At 30.6% G+C, this 17,556-nt stretch overlaps 4 protein-coding genes across 5 annotated transcripts; all 4 read right to left on the bottom strand.

Annotated features, from left to right (window-relative positions):
- Positions 1-210: 210 nt before the first annotated feature.
- Positions 211-3,902, bottom strand: LOC114411410 (profilin-3-like). Its single transcript, XM_028375101.1, has 4 exons — positions 3,855-3,902; positions 3,294-3,372; positions 794-957; positions 211-625 (listed from the first exon to the last, which is right to left on the bottom strand). The coding sequence occupies exons 1-4, from the start codon at positions 3,900-3,902 to the stop codon at positions 491-493; spliced, it is 426 nt and encodes a 141-aa protein (XP_028230902.1). The 3' UTR covers positions 211-490.
- A 1,858-nt stretch (positions 3,903-5,760) lies between these two features.
- On the bottom strand, positions 5,761-7,772 carry LOC114413539 (profilin-1). The gene is made up of 3 exons (XM_028377999.1): positions 7,538-7,772; positions 7,010-7,147; positions 5,761-6,187 (listed from the first exon to the last, which is right to left on the bottom strand). The coding sequence occupies exons 1-3, from the start codon at positions 7,658-7,660 to the stop codon at positions 6,053-6,055; spliced, it is 396 nt and encodes a 131-aa protein (XP_028233800.1). The 5' UTR covers positions 7,661-7,772; the 3' UTR covers positions 5,761-6,052.
- Positions 7,773-10,094: 2,322 nt separating this feature from the next.
- LOC114411575 (profilin) lies at positions 10,095-12,413 on the bottom strand. Its single transcript, XM_028375216.1, has 3 exons — positions 11,682-12,413; positions 11,122-11,259; positions 10,095-10,397 (listed from the first exon to the last, which is right to left on the bottom strand). Exons 1-3 carry the CDS (start codon positions 11,808-11,810, stop codon positions 10,263-10,265), a joined length of 402 nt encoding a protein of 133 aa, XP_028231017.1. The 5' UTR covers positions 11,811-12,413; the 3' UTR covers positions 10,095-10,262.
- Positions 12,414-13,582: 1,169 nt separating this feature from the next.
- Positions 13,583-17,130, bottom strand: LOC114413538 (derlin-1). 2 transcript variants are annotated; one of them, XM_028377997.1, is made up of 7 exons: positions 16,924-17,104; positions 16,464-16,599; positions 15,645-15,718; positions 15,454-15,547; positions 14,511-14,639; positions 14,240-14,400; positions 13,583-13,928 (listed from the first exon to the last, which is right to left on the bottom strand). In XM_028377997.1, the coding sequence occupies exons 1-7, from the start codon at positions 16,938-16,940 to the stop codon at positions 13,799-13,801; spliced, it is 741 nt and encodes a 246-aa protein (XP_028233798.1). In that variant the 5' UTR covers positions 16,941-17,104; the 3' UTR covers positions 13,583-13,798. The 2 variants fall into 2 exon arrangements, with proteins under 2 accessions (XP_028233798.1, XP_028233799.1); XM_028377998.1 differs by lacking the exon at positions 13,583-13,928 and adding an exon at positions 13,929-14,044 and having other exon boundaries at positions 16,924-17,130.
- Positions 17,131-17,556: the final 426 nt, after the last annotated feature.

The following is a 17,556-nucleotide window of genomic DNA, read 5'->3' as shown; positions in this document are numbered from 1 at the left end:
TAACAGGGATTCGGACATGATACAGGAAAATATTACTAATAACCTGACATACATGATCTGCCACGTAGAACAATGTAGTTACTTAATAGTTCGTAACATAGTTAACTAAAATAAAATTATTTGCATTCAGAGAAGAAGTAAAAGGAGTTAGGAGTTAGGAGATATAAATATGAAGAGTATCATCTGCCAGATAGATATGAATCTGAAGACTTCTGATAAATGTGAGAACCATTATACCATAACATTAAAAATTTAAAATCACTGTAATGTATACAGGTACCCCACAAAAAAAGTACAACGATAGAGAATTATAGTCATAATTTCTCAAGCACCAAAAACACTTTTTCTTCGCAACACGCACATGCCGTGACTTTTGATATCCACCCAACAACATTATTACACCGCAATCAAAGCATTCCAGTCGAGATCCATGAAAAAACTTGTAAAGAAGGCAATGAAATATGCACGATAACAAGACATAATTAGAGGATTAGAGACCCTGTTCAATGAGATAATCACCAAGCCTTTCCACTACCATGTTGCATTGACCTGGAGCCATTGGTTCGTCATAAATGCCAATGATCAAGGCCGCGCCGGTCTTCTTCACAGTAACACCACCAGGACCCTGGATAATGGGAATAATTAAAGACTGATATTACAACTATAATGGCCAAAAATATGCACTAAGATATCTGCACCAACATATTGCGCATGAAACATGACTATATATGTTCATCTTTCACTATTGAATAAAAAAATGTTATTAACATTAAAATTGAAGGTAACAATTTACATTAGACAATCCTGGTACACGGTATTTAATTGTGGAGAGGATGCAATGGTGTCCATGTACATATGCATTTGCTTGTAAACTATAATTTGATTGAGATCGAAATGCAATTCCATACACAATGATGGATTCCCAAAATGTGCAAAGGTTTAGAAAACAGATGATCACTTTTTAACGTTTTGAAACCGTTATAAACCAACTCAAAGAATTCAATTATAAATAAATACAAGAGCAAGGCTCAATTATATATATATATATATATATATATATATATATATATATATATATATATATATATATATATTAAACTAGTTATATATTTTTTTAATTAAGGAATTATTTCAAAAAAACAAATTATTTAAGATGTGATGATTAAATTAATCTTATTAAAATAAACAAATTTTCTAAATAAGTTTATTTTAGTTAAACAATAATATTTTTAGTTAATAAAATAATTTTTCATGTGAGTTAAAAGTATTGCCAATAAAGTTCACATTAATCGAATCGAGACTCAAATGTGTTTAACAGTTTCAATTTCAAAGTTAAAAAAGGAAAGGTTGTCATTTTCTTTCCTTAAAAGGTTCAACGTCGCTTCACTTCCAAGCTTTTTTGCCTTTCTCTTTACGGTTCCTTTCTTTTTCAAATAGCCACGTTCTATTATTGGCTTCTAGTAATTATCACTATTATTTACCACGTTTGTACTAGAATTTTGTTGGATTTATTATGCATTTAGATGAAGGATGATAAAATTGATTTTATAAAATTAATTTTGGTTAAAATTTATTTTAAAGTGATATGATTTATATTTAAATATTTTTATTATAAAATCAAGTTAAAAAAAAATCTTAATACAAATTTTTCAATCTAAATAAAAGTTACTCAAAGTTACTTTTTAAATTAGAATTAATTCTGGATCTAAAATCAATTTAAAAATTTTATTCAACGTAAAATTAAACACGTAAAAATTGATTTAAAATCAATTTTGAATTGAGAATCAATTATTTAATGTAAAATCAAACACACACTTAAATCACAAAAATTCTCTACCAAAAATAATATTTTTTGAGTTAGATAAAATCACAATGTGCGACAAAATTATCTCTTCAAATATTTAAAACAATTATATATCTAAAAATTAGAATTTAAAATCTTTAGTTAAGTTGAAATAATATAAGGTGAGTACACATGTTGTTGATACTTTTAAACAAAAATTCAAAGGTGTAATTTCATTAAAAAAAAACTTGCAAGGTGACTAAAGATTCATAAACACGAATACAAATATTCATACCTTAATATTTTTTTATTTTAAGAGGATTTAGTAGAGCAAAAACATTTTTCATATTTGAGAATCAATTTTTGAAATTCATGAATTCTGAAAATTATGATTCTCAAAATGACTAAAATTTGTTTAATTAAGTATAAGCATTCTTAAAAATGATTACACATAAATCATGAACAATCATACACGTAAACCTGACATCACACTTAATTCAAAATTTTAAAGATTAGGTTTATGAATTTTATTTTTGATGGAAGACTTCATTTTATACTATTCCAACAAAACTATATCTATTTTTATTTTCAATATATACACGTCAAAATTCATACAAAATAATTATAATTATGTGTTAAAACATTACTTACATTAATAATTTCTTAAAACATAAAATGCCTCTTTGACGTGCTAAGAAATTCATTTATAATTAAATCTATAATAAACTTTTCACTAATTTTCATTTCAATGTATACCAACAGATAGTGCATAAGAAATTCATTGTTGCAAAGTTTAGTATTGATTTATAGCCGAAAAAGATATCTATGTAGTATGTAGAAACAAAATTGTGAGAATAAATGTAACTATTCTGTATAAAAGATGATACACATGTGATTGTCTAGTTTTTATCAGCCAATGGCATAAACCAGAAATTATTTCCAATTTTATTGTTTTGCTTTGAACCTTGATGATTAATACTGAAAATGGTTCCTCTCATCGTAGAGAGTGTTGTTTTCATTTTGTTTATTTAGAAAACCTATTTATACAGAGAGCTTGGTACTTATCATCTTATATTTGTTTGTTATCTTAAAAAAGAAAAGATTGTTAGATTTAAGCCAATCCAGCCCTCAAGTTTTAATGACAATAAATAAATCATAAGACTGTTATAGAAACTAATTATAATCATCTTGTTATACTAATTTTCTTAACCTATTATCCTACAAAGAGAACTATCATTGTGAGGCTTTATTTGTTAGAGTGCCAAAAAGCTTTGTCTGTCAAGTTAGCATAAGCATTTTACAATGTCGATACTTATCAAATGTGTTATTTTTAGTAAACTTTAGGACATGCACTCTAAGACAAAAAGCTTTTAAACTCAAGTACGTATCTATCATATAACACACCTCAGTAATATAAGCATTTTACAACCTCGATACTTATCAAATGTGTTATTTTCTAATAAAACCACATCTTAATGAAATGCCTGCTCTCCACAATGGTTTGAATTACTGTCAGAATCGGAGTGAACCAATATTACATGATTGAACAGAACCAGTAAATCCACACAGCCACCATTCCCAGCCTCATCCTAAAAGGATCATTTTGAGGTTAAGCCCCTTCAATGAAGATTCTATATATATAATAACAAATTGTCAATAGGTAAAATTTTAAGTTCTAAGACTTGCCATGTTGAGGTTATATATGAATTTTTTTCATGTGATTAAAAGCACAAGATTTGTCATCAAATAATGGAACGAACCAACTAAAGCACGTATCAAGCCTAAGAAACATATTTAATGGGTATGACAAGTGTCCACAAAGCTTAAAAGTGACAAAGTTAGCAATATCAACCAGAATATTCTAAAGGAGATGAAAGAAACCACACGCACACACATAGATTAAAGAGATTTGACGAGATCTAGATCTAGCAAGTATGTCCATGCCATCGAAACATAGTAGTGGTACAATTTTTTAACCGCATACAATATCGTTCATTCTACATATGTGTACAATATTTTAACCGTGCACAACATTTTATCAACATACAATGTTTCAATATCTTATTTATACCGTATTGCGGGACTTCTTCCTCAGCTCTGTTGTGCTCCACCGCTCCATTGCTCCAACATCTATTCTCCCATAAAATATGAACCATACACAACAACTTATTATGATTATAATCAATTGTAAAAAATTAAACTTACGTTTGAACGTGTTTGGTGAAAAATAATTTTAAAATATTTTATTTCGTTTGAATTATTTCAAAAGAATTATAATAAATTAAGAAGGTGTGAAATTCTTTATATGATCAACGGGTTATATATTCAAAATATTCAATTATCAAAAGTAAAATGTGAATATAAAAGTTAGCTAAATAACCTGATACATTTAATTATAAGCTCTAATATTTTATTTATCATAACAAAATTATACTTTAATTTCTAAGATAATTTTCCAAATGTGTTAGATTTTTAAAAATAGTTATTATCCTTAGAAGATGTTTATTTTGAAAATAACCTTTATCAATCACATTCTTAGTACATGTTTGGTTTAATTTATTTTGAAGAAATAGTATTTTTCTTTTTACCAACTTTTGAGAGAACTTAAAAAAAACATTTTTTTAAATAATTACCTAATTCTTTTTTTCCATTTTAGATATTGAAGCCTTTGCTTCATTTTTTGTTTCAGCATCGATTCAAACCTCCATTTTCTGATTAAAATTTGATTCCATTTTTTACAATTTTAGTTTGCTCAACAATCACAATTTTTTCGCACTTTAATTTATTCATTTCGTATCATTTATTTTTCTTTCTCAACATTTTTTTTTCAATTCGAATGCTTCTCTATGAATTCCCATTATCTAATAGGTTCGAGTGCTTTGGAAAGGAAGACGTCTTTAGGATCTTGCAAGCAATAACTATCGTTTGTCTTGACTTTAATGATTGAGCTGTTAATATAAGCTAGCCCACCTCACTCAATTCTACCAGTGTGTCGTATAAAAAAAACAGCAAAAGAAATGGTATATTTGGCTTGCAGGCTGCAGCTATTCAAGATCAAACACATTTTAGTTACATAAAGATGGAGAATAAATTATTCTGACCCGTTTCGGTACATTTATCCAAATAAATGTGCACGCTAAATTGTCAAGATCGAAAATAAAGATGGAGTTTTGACCCGCTTAACTGCTAGACTACATGAGTCGGATAGCAAAACTTGCAGATTAAATTATTTTGGTCTACAATCCTAATAACATGACAAATTAAATTAAACATTTTAAAAAGTTTTAACTAAATAGTTTAAGGAGAAAACGGGTCATTGTTCGCTGGAAACTGTCATCATGGACTTTCACCTAAGTCCCAGCCAACCCGAACAATAACCAATGTACAAGCTCGGATTCGGGAACAAATCCATTACAGATCCGTCGCTTTCTTTTCTTGATATGCCAAGACGTCGAGCACAAAACAGAGACCACAATCCCCAACATTGCAATTACCAGAGGTTTCAACAGGTTCACTTGGTTATCATCGTCAAGTAATAATGATAACAGAGATTCCCACAACTTGGATACAGACCAAATATTACTGATAGCCTGACATACATGATCTGCCATGCCGTACAATGAATGAGGGTGTCTGATTGTGTAATGAGTCAAACCGAGTTTGATCTTTAAAAGGATCTCTAATGAAAATTTCTTGAAACAAAAGAATTTTGCTTTTACCAAACGCACTTAAAATACAAATAATAAGTGGGTGTTTGGATCTACCTCCAAACCCCAAACATAGGAAGAAATACAAAGTAGCTTTGACCTTAACGGGAGAATTGGGCATGATTTTCCCAGGCGGGAGGCTCAACCAAACACACTATAAAAGAGCTTTAATGCACTAGTTTAACTGATAAAATCATTTGCATCAGGAAAAGGGGGGGGGGGGGGGTTGGGAGGAATACGGAAGTATAAATACGAAGGCTTTTGGCCAGATGGACAAGAAGAATCTGCAAACTTTTGATAAATATGCCAACCATTATACCATAGCATTAAAAATTTAAAACCAGTGTAATGTATACAGGTACCCCACTAAAAAAGTACAAAGATAGAGATTATAGTCATCATTTCTCAAGCATCAAACACTTTCTTCGCAACACGCAGATCCCGTGACTTTTCATACTCACAAGATTATTACACTGCAATCAAAGCATTCCAGTCCAGGTCGATGCAAAAACTTGTACAGAAGCCAATGAAATATGCACGATAACAAGACATTAAGCAAAGATTAGAGACCCTGTTCAATGAGATAATCACCAAGCCTTTCAACTACCATGTTGCATTGACCTGGAGTCATTGGTTCATCATAAATGCCAATGATCAAGGCCGCACCGGTCTTCTTCACAGTAACACCACCAGGACCCTGGATAATAAAGATAAAGGTTGATATTACAACTATAATGGTCAAAGTATGCACTAAGATACAGTGCAAGAAACACAAATGTTCTATTAAAGATTAAAATTGAAGGTAACAATTTATAAGACAATCCCGGTATTTAATTGTTTAGACTTGAGAGGATGCAAACAATAATTACTCTGCACAAAGGTGTCGTCTATTTACATTTGCATTTGCTTATAAATTATAATTTGTTTCACATGCAATCCACAAACACATCGATGGATTCCAAAAATGTGCAAAGGTTTAGAAAACGTTTATATTTTGCTTATAAAATCACATGCAATATACAGTTGCACAACTAAATTACTGCAGTACACCTGCAAGCCCCAGCCATGTTCATGTTGCCCTCAACGTCAACCTCAAAAGAGGTAATTTTTTTACTAGATTGTAGCACAGACTGTGATTTTATTGCATGATTCTAAAACTAAAATCTATATAGTTAAAAAAAATGGAAAAGCATATCTTCACAGAAACAGTACCATCACATATAAGTTAGTATAGCATATTTGGATTCACATTAGATGATCCAATATAACATTCAAATACCAACTATTGTAATTTTAGACAAATGTTGTTCCAACTTCCATGTTGAGGAATTGACTTGAATTCAGAACTGGTTTTGCATTAAATCAAAAAAATTATAATGAGTTTTACTACTAACATGGTTCTAGAATAAAATCATCCATACACAAATAATATTAGTTCAGAATCAATTTAGCAAATGCTCGTTCAAACACATACGAATCTATGAACAAATTTCAGGCAAAGATCAGAAACGGCGGTTACCTTCTTCCCTCGAATGACAGCACCGGGTTCACCCTGGATGACCATATATTTGGTGCCACCGAGATACAATCCAGTTGGAGCAAGTGATCCAGGCTCATTAAAGTCATTCATGATGGCAGTTATCTCCTCAGGTTTGAACTAAATAAAAATCAATACATTAGAACAGATCAACAAAAAAAACAGATCTGTTACCGCATGAATCAGTCACACATCAAAACCAAAAATAAAAATAAAAAACAATGTTATGTTAGCATTAAAATACAATAGTTGCTGGCAAGTACAGAATCTGAATCAACACAAGTGATCCTCTGGTTTTCTTGTTAATTAGTTAATTGTTAATTATCAGAGAAGATGAAGATGCACTGAACTGCCGTTGCTGATTTCAGAAATATTTTTGCATGTTGATTCTTTTTCTTCAATCTCCATAACAAGTGAGCATAGATCGGCGAATCTAGAACTTTCCCTAAGCAATTAACAATAAATCGAGATCCGACTGGGAAAAAGAGTAAAGGAAAATGGAAAGCTTACCTGAGGGAAGTCGGTACTCTGAGCCCAAACGCTGCCGTCTTGGCCGATGATAGCAGCGTGAGTGAGGTGGTTACCTTCGATGTCACACAGAAGGTGATCGTCGACATACGCTTGCCACGACATGATTCAGATTTTCTCTGCAAACTGAGAATTTTCGAGAGACAGAGAGAGAGTGTTTGGCTGCTCAGAAAATTGAGGATTTTCTTTTCTTTGGCTGCGTTGATTCCACGGAGCTATATGCACCTATATAAATCGGTATAGCCGCCTTGAAATTACTGAATTGCCCTTTTACATTACCCTATTTCGCTGTTTCGGGCTGGCAGATAAAAAGAGAGGAAAATAAATAAATAATATACGATTTTATAACTTTTATCCATTCTTTTAAAGAAAGACTTAAATATATATATTTTTTTTTAGTTTATATAAGTTATTTTTTTAATTTTAATTTATAATTTAATATTTTTTAATCTGAATTAAAATTAAACAGAATATATTACAGGTGTTAAAATTGAAAAGTACAGATTTTTAATGATTAAAATTAAAAAACTAACACTAATTTACACTGAAAAAAACATATCTAAGCTTAAAAAAATAATAAATATGGGTTTCGGGTCATTGAAGGTTCAGCGTCACTTGTAAACTTTCTCCTTTTCCTTTTTGGTTTCCTTTCTTTTTCAAAGAGCGACGTGCTAATTCTATTATTTATCTCCTATGATTTGTCGTGTTTGTAGCGAAGTCTAAGGCGTTAAATACATAAACTCCAATAAAAATGTATCCATATTCCATACGTTAAGATTTTTATTTTTATTATGAGTGTTTCGGATTCAATTTGAAGAGTTGTAATTGTTTTGACTTTGAATGGAAATTTTATACAAAACCCCGCAAATTTTAAAATCCTAAAACAATTAACTATTAAACTACTTATAGTTAACACCTTTTTACATCATATATTTATATATAAAATGCGTTTAGATAAATTTTAAAATATTTTATGGTATAATTATTTATTTGTGGAAGTTATTCATTTTACTTTCGAATAGAAGTTTTAAAAATATTTTAAATTTTCTTCTAAAAAATATTAAATTGCTAAAAATAATTTAGTTAAAAGAACTTTAAAAAAAACTCATTAATATGCGAAATATATAAAAAAAAAAATGAGATTTCAATTAATACTTAATTATGAGCAGTTAAATCATTTGAAGAATTAATTAATTCAAAATCTTTGAGATTTATATGTATTTTTTTATGAATATCTATCACAATCCAAAAAAGAAAGGAAACACCCTTGCAGAAATCTACAAATTAGTTTTTTTATAAGACATCTATAAATAAATTTTCTTAACAATTAAGGTGGGATGATTTTATTATTTCCTTTTATTAGGAGTATATATATATATATATATATATATATATATATATATATATATATATATATATATATATATAGTAATAAATAAAAAGTGGGATCTACATTTTCTGCTTTCCTTCCAAATTGAAAAGGTAGGTAAATTTTTTTTATAAAACTAAAATACCAAAATGTCACTATTTTAACGTATTTTTTTTTATTAAGAATATTTATGTAATTTTGTGTACATTTGCTCTTTTCTTTCGCTTTATATATAATCAAACAAAAAAATTTAATGTAGTTTAATTGGTAAAGCAACTGAGTTTCTAGAAAATGATTTATTTGATCCTCACATAATGTACATAATATATTTTTGAGAAGATATTTTTGAGAAGAGTAAAAAATATTAAGTATAACTAAATTTTGAATTGAAGATTAATTGATAAAAAGAATCAAAGCTTCTAAATGATTATGTAGTGTAAAATAACCATCCAATCATAAATCATTATTGATATGATAAAATCATAAAAATCAATAAATTTATCAATATAATAAATTATCATTAAATGACGATATAAAATTATTTTATACTTATAATACATCATGATCTTTTTTGGCATAACTTATAAAATCAGCATATTTTTTACTCCTTTTCTTTTGTTTCACTTTCTTACATGAATCAAATATATATCATTTATTTATGTGAAAACTAAATGTTTGAAACCAAGGTGGACACGAGCTACGACTGAGGAAATTTCAAGGCGGGGAGGAAGACAAGTTAGTCACACTCATTTCCTCGTCCCATTAAAAATAACTACTTCTAGCAAGAACCATGGTGGAATATCAACTTTTGTTAATCTTCCCTTAGTCTTGCTCAATAGGAAAATAATTTTGGCATTTTTTAACATTCACGCATCACTTTATATTCTGTAAAGTTTTATACTTAATTATAGTCAATCCTACCTATTTATGGAAAAAAAAAGTCAATCCTACCTTACTTTTTGTACACTAATCTAATAGTTATGTCACCTATTATAAATACGATCCAAAAATATATACAACAATTTGTTTTTCTAATTTGCTTTCCCCATGAGCTGTATACATATGTTACTTTACCACCAACTTAAGAACTAAGAAAAGGCGAATATTTTAAGAAAGAGTCAAATGAATAGAAGGCATATGAGAGAAAAAGAAATGAGAGGGAAATGCAACTTAATCCAAACAACAAACAATTGCTTGATTCTCATCTGTTTATTGTCTGCAACAACTCCCAATTTAGGGTTGATATATCGTAGATACAAGTCAAAAATATGAAAATAACAACGTATAATATCCAAGAAACAAAAATGTTCCAAACATGATATATAGATCTAGCTAGGTCTAGAGACCTTGATCAATGAGGTAATCTCCCAACCTCTCAACAACCATGTTGCATTGTCCAGGAGTCACAGGTTCCTCATAGACACCAAAAACTAAAGCTTGACCAGTTTTCTTTATGGTGATGCCTCCAGGTCCCTGCCAAAACAAACCAAAGATATTAGTTCCCTTAAACTTCAAAAATAGCCAAAACTAAAGCATAGAATTCTACTCATCCAATTCAATTGCAAATGTTAACCACCTTAGTTAAAATGTCTAGAACAAAAATAAAATGAGATTTTGACGACAATGTAAATGAGGAAAATAAAACAAAGGCACGCATATATCTAGTAATATGATCAGACCTTTTTCACATCATTGGAAAGGAAAAAAAAAACTACAGTATTTATGAATAAAGATTCTGAAAGAAAAAACAAACATAAATGCATATGTTTATAGGAATAAGTAACAACAAAAACTGTAACAAAAAATGTATTAAAAGATTTAAGTCCTTTAAAGTGAGCAGGTGAGTAAAGTAAGAAAGTAAGGATATATAATTTTCTATTTCAAAATGGACTAATTTTACAAGTTATTTTATTTTGAATTAAGGAGTATATGCACCATACACTCATACTTTGCACATTTGTTCAAAAGAGGACACATTTATATAAACAAACTATACCGGTGTTCAATACATAAATTTATTTTTGGAGTCTTGGATTGGAGTATAGGTTGAAGTAAAGAAAAAGAAAAAGAAAACACATTAAATTGGATGCACATGGAAGTTCAATTATCAATACAATGTACAACCATATATTAAAATGTTTATAAAAACTCACAGATGATATGAATATTACAAGTGTAAAATGGCATGACGTGATACCTTCTTTCCACGAATGACAGCTCCTGACTCTCCTTGGATGACCATATATTTGGTTCCTGCAAGGTGCAAACCTGTAGGAGCAAGATGACCCGGTTCATCGAAATCTTTCATGATATCAGTGATTTCTTGAGGTCTAATCTGCAGAGGAAGTAATAGATAAAAATGTCGTCGCAAGATAAAAAGTAACAATGTTATATATATTTGATCCACTTCATTTTGCTTTTTACAACCCATTATATTACATGTCAAATTATATGATAGGGTAAAAGGAGAAGGAAATAAAAGTTTTCTTACAATGGTTATGAAAAGAAGTATAAATAAACAATATGCAAAAAAAAAAAAAAATCATCACACGTCAAATAAAAAAAGAAAAAATGACAATAGATCTATGTATGCTAGATAAAAAAAAATCTAGAAGATAAAACTAACAGCTTTTGCCGAGATGAAAAAATTCACATGGAAATTGTCTCTAAACAAGGTTGGATGATAATTATAGGCAGGTCTATGAATGGAACCGGGGTAGAATGAGCAAATAAAATGAAAAGAAAGTTATTACGTGCCTGAGGAAAAGAAGAGCTTTGAGCCCAAACAGAGCCATCATGGCCGATGATGGCAGCTGCAGTGAGGTGGTGGCCTGTGCCATCAATATCACACATCAAATGATCATCAACGTAAGTTTGCCACGACATCTTATTCTGTGTTTCTTCTTCTTGTGGTGCTAGCTAGTATTGTATTGTTTTGTGATGTGTTTGTATTTATCAACTTCAAATTTAGTTTTAAATAAGGGTTGGATCATGGATGAAGGCTGATGCTCGCTCTACCATTTCTTTACTTTACCTCCATTCAGTTCTTGCCATCCAATCACATTCTCCTTCATTCTAGGATCTAACTCTCTATTTTCCTATTCCTGTTACTTTATGTCCACAAATAGATTAGAGATAGTTAATTCATCAACTGAATTACTCGTTATTATTATTATTAATTTAAAGTAAATTAATTTGTTCATAAATATAAATAATTAAAGAATACAATGCAAAGATTTTTATATTATGTCATGCTAAACAAATATTAAGATATATGAACTTTAGGTAGTGCTTCAAGTTTTCTTCATTTGGACACAAAGAGCGGTCAAAATGGATTCTGTTCCATGGGCCAGTCCGGCCCACTGTGGGTTAGAGGTGGATCGAGCTCAATTTAAAAAAAAAATTGACAATTTTTCAACCCATCCCATCTAACTCATGGGTTAGGTGAATTCAAGCCGTGAGTTAGTAGACCAACCCGTTAACCCATCATATTTAAATAATATATTATTTTATTTTTTTTATTATTATAAATTTATAATTGTTAAGAAATTAAATTTTTATTTTATTATTATTATCATTGATTAAGCAGGTATTATCTTCAAACATATTTAAGCCTATTGAAAAATTTTATGATTTGCTCCTTATGTGTAAAAATTAAAAAGAAAATAGTAAATATAAATTTATAATTATTTAAATTTAAATTCATTAAACTTTTGCATTATAAAATATTTATAAAATAATTTTTTTATTATTTTATAATTTATTATAAATAATTCATTATTAATGAAATTTGTAAGTATTATGAATATCTTTTAAAATTAAATATATTGATGATCAATCTTTTCATGAGATTATCATTATAAAATAGAATATATCAAATATTATGATTTATTAAAGTAATTTATCATATATTTTCTTATAACCTGTATATTTCATATTTATTAATATTTAAATAAGTAAAAAGAGTCAAATATAAAATAATTAACTTAACTTTAAAATAATTAAAGATATGAGTATAATTTTATAACATATAATCATAATAATTGTTCTTAAAATAATCATAACAATAATGTGAGTAAATTTCACATTTATATAATTTCTCACCCACATAATTAGTAATGGGTAAAAACATAACAATAATTGTTCTTAAAATAATCATAACAATAATGTGTGTTGTTTTATTTATTTGACTTATTAATGATATTGTTTATTTTTTATTTTTGTAATGGTGATGTTAAGAAAAACGAGAAAATTATTCTGGATTTCACAGTTCATGACTCTAATGTTTAATTTCAATAGTTTAGAAATTTATTTTTGATGACATTTAAATTTCAATTATCTTAATGTTGGATGTTTATTCTGAAGACTTCAATCACTTTAATACTGAATGTTTGTATTTGATTTAGTTTGATTTTTATATTGAATTTTATTTTAAGTTGTTTGAAATAATTTATTTTTTTTACAAAAAAGTGGGTCAACCCACATAACCCACCAACCCGTGATGGGCCGGACCGGGCTAACATTTCATTAGTCCACACAAAAGTGAGCCGAGCTAGACTAGCCCACTTTTAGTTCAACCCGTTGTAGACCAACCCACGTGAGCCGGGCTGACCCGTTTTGACAGCTCTATGGACACATCATGTTCAATCCAAAAGAAATCAGAATGAACATTCGACAATTAATCCATAAACCTTTTACTAACTCTTTCTTACAAGTAAAACCTCCGCAGAGAATTCATTGAAAATTATAAGGCTGTCCCCAAAAGAAAGTTTGTTTTTCAATGAACTGTCCAGCCGATGTTTAGCTCAATTTGTCAGTGGTGTCATGTCAATAACCAATAAGTGAAGATGAAACAATTGATCAGGAAATTACATCTATCCACCAAGTCGATAGGATCTTCCCCTGAAAGCAACTCCCGAGCCCCTCTCTTGCTGAGGGTCATTAGCAGCCTGCCCACGGCTAATTGGTTGCACTCCAATTATCCATCTTGCTACCAATTTATGTCTGGAAAATAACAGTTAAGAATGCAACAGAACTAGCTTCGAGTTTTTGGCCAAAAAGGAGTTAGAAATCATTGACTAAAGAATAGGAGCACTGCTGTAGGTCCTGCCCCTACAATGCTGCAAAGAGAAATTGAGGAACAACTAGTGGTGTATTTGGATGGAAGAGCTTGAAGAGGAAGGATAGGGTTTATGTTGGGTTCAGCTTCCCAAAAAAGTAAATAAATAAACCTACATGACAGTACAAAATAAAAATACTTAAAATGACAACAGCATATGCTTAACACCTTAAAGAACAGTAAACAAGAAGGATACACCCACATTGGAGTCTTCAAAATGTTCTTTCCACCTGCTAGTGGATGCAACACTGTCAAGAAGTAGTACAGATGTCCTGCAATGATACCTAAGAGGTCAGGTATAAGAGGCGATCCAAAAATGATGTCCAAAGCCAGCATCGCCCATGGAAGATAGAAGGCCTGGGAAAAACAAAGAAAAGGGTCCTATCAGACAATGAAAGATATACCTGATAGAGCTCCTGTACCAGATGCATAAGAACAAGACTAACTTACAGAAGATTGAAACATACCTTAAGTGCAACAAGCCCATATATGTTGATTTGGGCATTCGGAAATTCTCTACTCCAAACATAAAGGAGCATAAAAACAAGTGGTACTGCCAAAAATGGGGACCAAAATATGGGTATAGCAGATAAAACCTATAATTGAGGAAATAAGATTGCAAAGAAAGAAACTGAAATTAAGACACCAAGTTAAAAATGAAACTACGAAGAAAGCAACTAGGAATGGGAAAATGAAGATAGTGTAATGTTAACAACAATTAAACATGTGATCATTTTATCAGAACTTTGTTTTGCTAAAATTAACTTTTCCTCAAATATTTTTCTGAAGTTCCCAAATGGTTTTCTCCACTGAACTAGTTGTTTGGTACAGAACATTCAAGCCTTCACTGACACTTCCTATCCTACCTAACCAGCATTTATCTTCCTTAGTCTCCCACAGATTCTCCAACCATCAGTCACCTCATATCAAATTAGCAACTAAAAACCATCTTTCACATACCATTAGCCATTTCTGACAATCAATCACAGCCATCACTCATTTGTTAAAGCCTAATCATGCATAGTTTATTTAACCATCCTCAATCCTCATAGCCATCATCATCAATTAAATCCATTACATGCATATATGAATCACTAAAAAGAAATCAAGCACAATTTATCACCAAATATTTTCTGTGATCATATGCTAATACTAGTATTCTTAAAGACATGTGGAGCATAACTTTCGCAGGCAGAATTGGCCAATGGGAAGACAGATAAACAAATTAAATTAGACCAATCAAATTTTCCATTTTTATCCAAAAAGAAGGTTTGTCATCTTCTTGTCCAGATCCATAAACCAGAACCACTAGAATAGATTCTACAGAATAAAGCTGCCACCATTTTGAAGGAAAAAATTGTCACATAAATAATCATAAGATGCAAAAGATATATAGATGATCACACATACCAATAGTGCAAAGGCACCAAATATCATCATCCACAAGAAATCAGCAGTCCGTCGGTCAAATGGTCCTTTCTCAAGTTGGACACCATACCTTACTCTGTAGAATTTAAGAATTATTAATTTATATAAGCTTCTTGTTTAATATGCAAGAAAACAGAGATTGTAGTTGCATACATTATCCTTGAATTACTTACATCATTAGGAGACGGATCCCAAAATTGATAGAGAACGGTCCAAGGAAAAATAAGTTAGTGAACAACCTCCAAGCCTACAGATGATGCAAAGTTACAAGAGATTTACTAAATAGTTCAACTCAAGAAAACACTAAAATTATTACACAAGGTTGTCAACGGCAAGTTAAGCTTAAGGGAAATCATACACTTCAGCAATAAAACTCTAATTTACTACTTATTAGTCAAAAAAGTCTCCCCAAACAATCTGCAACCTGTCGGTTACCATAGGATTAAACCCTTGCCTACTTAATGGAGCAGTGTAGTGCACAGTATCCACAGTGCCTCATCACTTTCTCCACATGTATCAGAAAATGTAGCCAAAAGGAATTGGTGGATGCTACTGATTAGATAGAAATTTTCTACAGCAGTCTATAAAGAAGTAGAGAGCATCTCTATAGAGCCCAAACAATCATTCGATACACATGAAAATAACAAAGTTGACCTCAAAAGTACATGTATATGCAGCACATGATTTGATATACAAACAATCATGAAAATCTAGAATAATCTGGTTGGCAATTGGAGGGTAGTCTTTGGCTGCAAATCTGGTTATGTTACAAACAGTTCATAGTAAAACCAAGTAAACCTCCATAACGTTTCTTATAATTTGGCCAATAAGAAACACAAAAAGATCCTCAATCTGTCTTATAAATAAAAAAATCTCCACATCAAAGACAAGCAGATAGGGATATCAAAAGGGAAGCCTCAGAGAATGAATGCAATACTTTGCAAAAGCAATAACAGCATATTCCTCATATTCTGATATGATGGAATTCTCACCTGAAAACCGTAGAACACTTTATCGTACAATAGTGCAATGTAAGCTGGATGATCTAATCCAAGATGGTAAGTTGCGGTAGCCAACAGGCAAACGGTGCCATATGCCTTCGTTATTGGCGGAAGAGAGTGATAAAACCTGAAAGCATGCAAATTTTGAAGCATTAAACAAAGTAATTGATCCAAGAAAAAATTTACACCTAATCCGAGTATATTAATGAATGGAAACTTGTAATAACACGATTAAATGATTACTTCAGTCACTACTGAAACTGGAAAGCGCTCAAATTAGGTTTGTGAAAAGAGAAAACATTCATACAAAAACCTCTTCATTGACTTAAAATTGGATATAATTCGACAGGAAAAGTTTGATAGGTCAAATTAATTATAATTAAAGAGATTCATCAGCATTGTATTTATTTGGACAATGATAAAACGAAGAATGAAGGATCCAGAGAATTACTCAGCGGGAGAAGACATTGCTTACTGAGGAAGATAACGAAAAAACAAAACCCTGATTCCAGTTCAGAATTTCAGATCTTCCTGTGAAATCGTCTCCCCCAGACCCAGAAGCTTCCCTGCACCCTCCTCTCACGTGACCGCCGAAACCCGTGATGGCCCAGTTTTATGTGGGCCGTTTTAAGACAACCACTTTCAATTCTTCACGAAGGTTGTTGGGCCATTCATGGTCTTTCTTCACACGACGGGTGTTACTATTTCTCAAACAAATTGCTCTTGACCCTACTAGTCAAAGAGTAACTACCAAACTACCCCCTTCCTCACCCATCACCACCCCATCCTGCACTCACACTGCAAGATATTTTTTTCTTCATTTTTATGATCAAACAAAATCATGATTTCATTGTGAACTTTTAGACAGCAGAATCAGGATTTTATTTTGTTATTTTTAATGACGTTGATGCACAACGAATCATGATTTGATTGTGCAAAAGGTTTTGTTGCAAAACAAAATCATAATTTCACCGTGTGAAATTTTATGACTCAGTTGTACATGTTGATCATACTTTTGTAATACTATCATGTTTTAACTCCTTATATAATGAAATTATGATTTTGTTGTGTATCTTTTCCCTTC

This window comes from Glycine soja, chromosome 5 (genome assembly GCF_004193775.1).
Source record: "Glycine soja cultivar W05 chromosome 5, ASM419377v2, whole genome shotgun sequence".
NCBI lineage: Eukaryota > Viridiplantae > Streptophyta > Magnoliopsida > Fabales > Fabaceae > Glycine > Glycine soja.
Note: the sequence above shows the minus strand (reverse complement) of the source record. Positions and strands in the feature narration are given on the sequence as shown.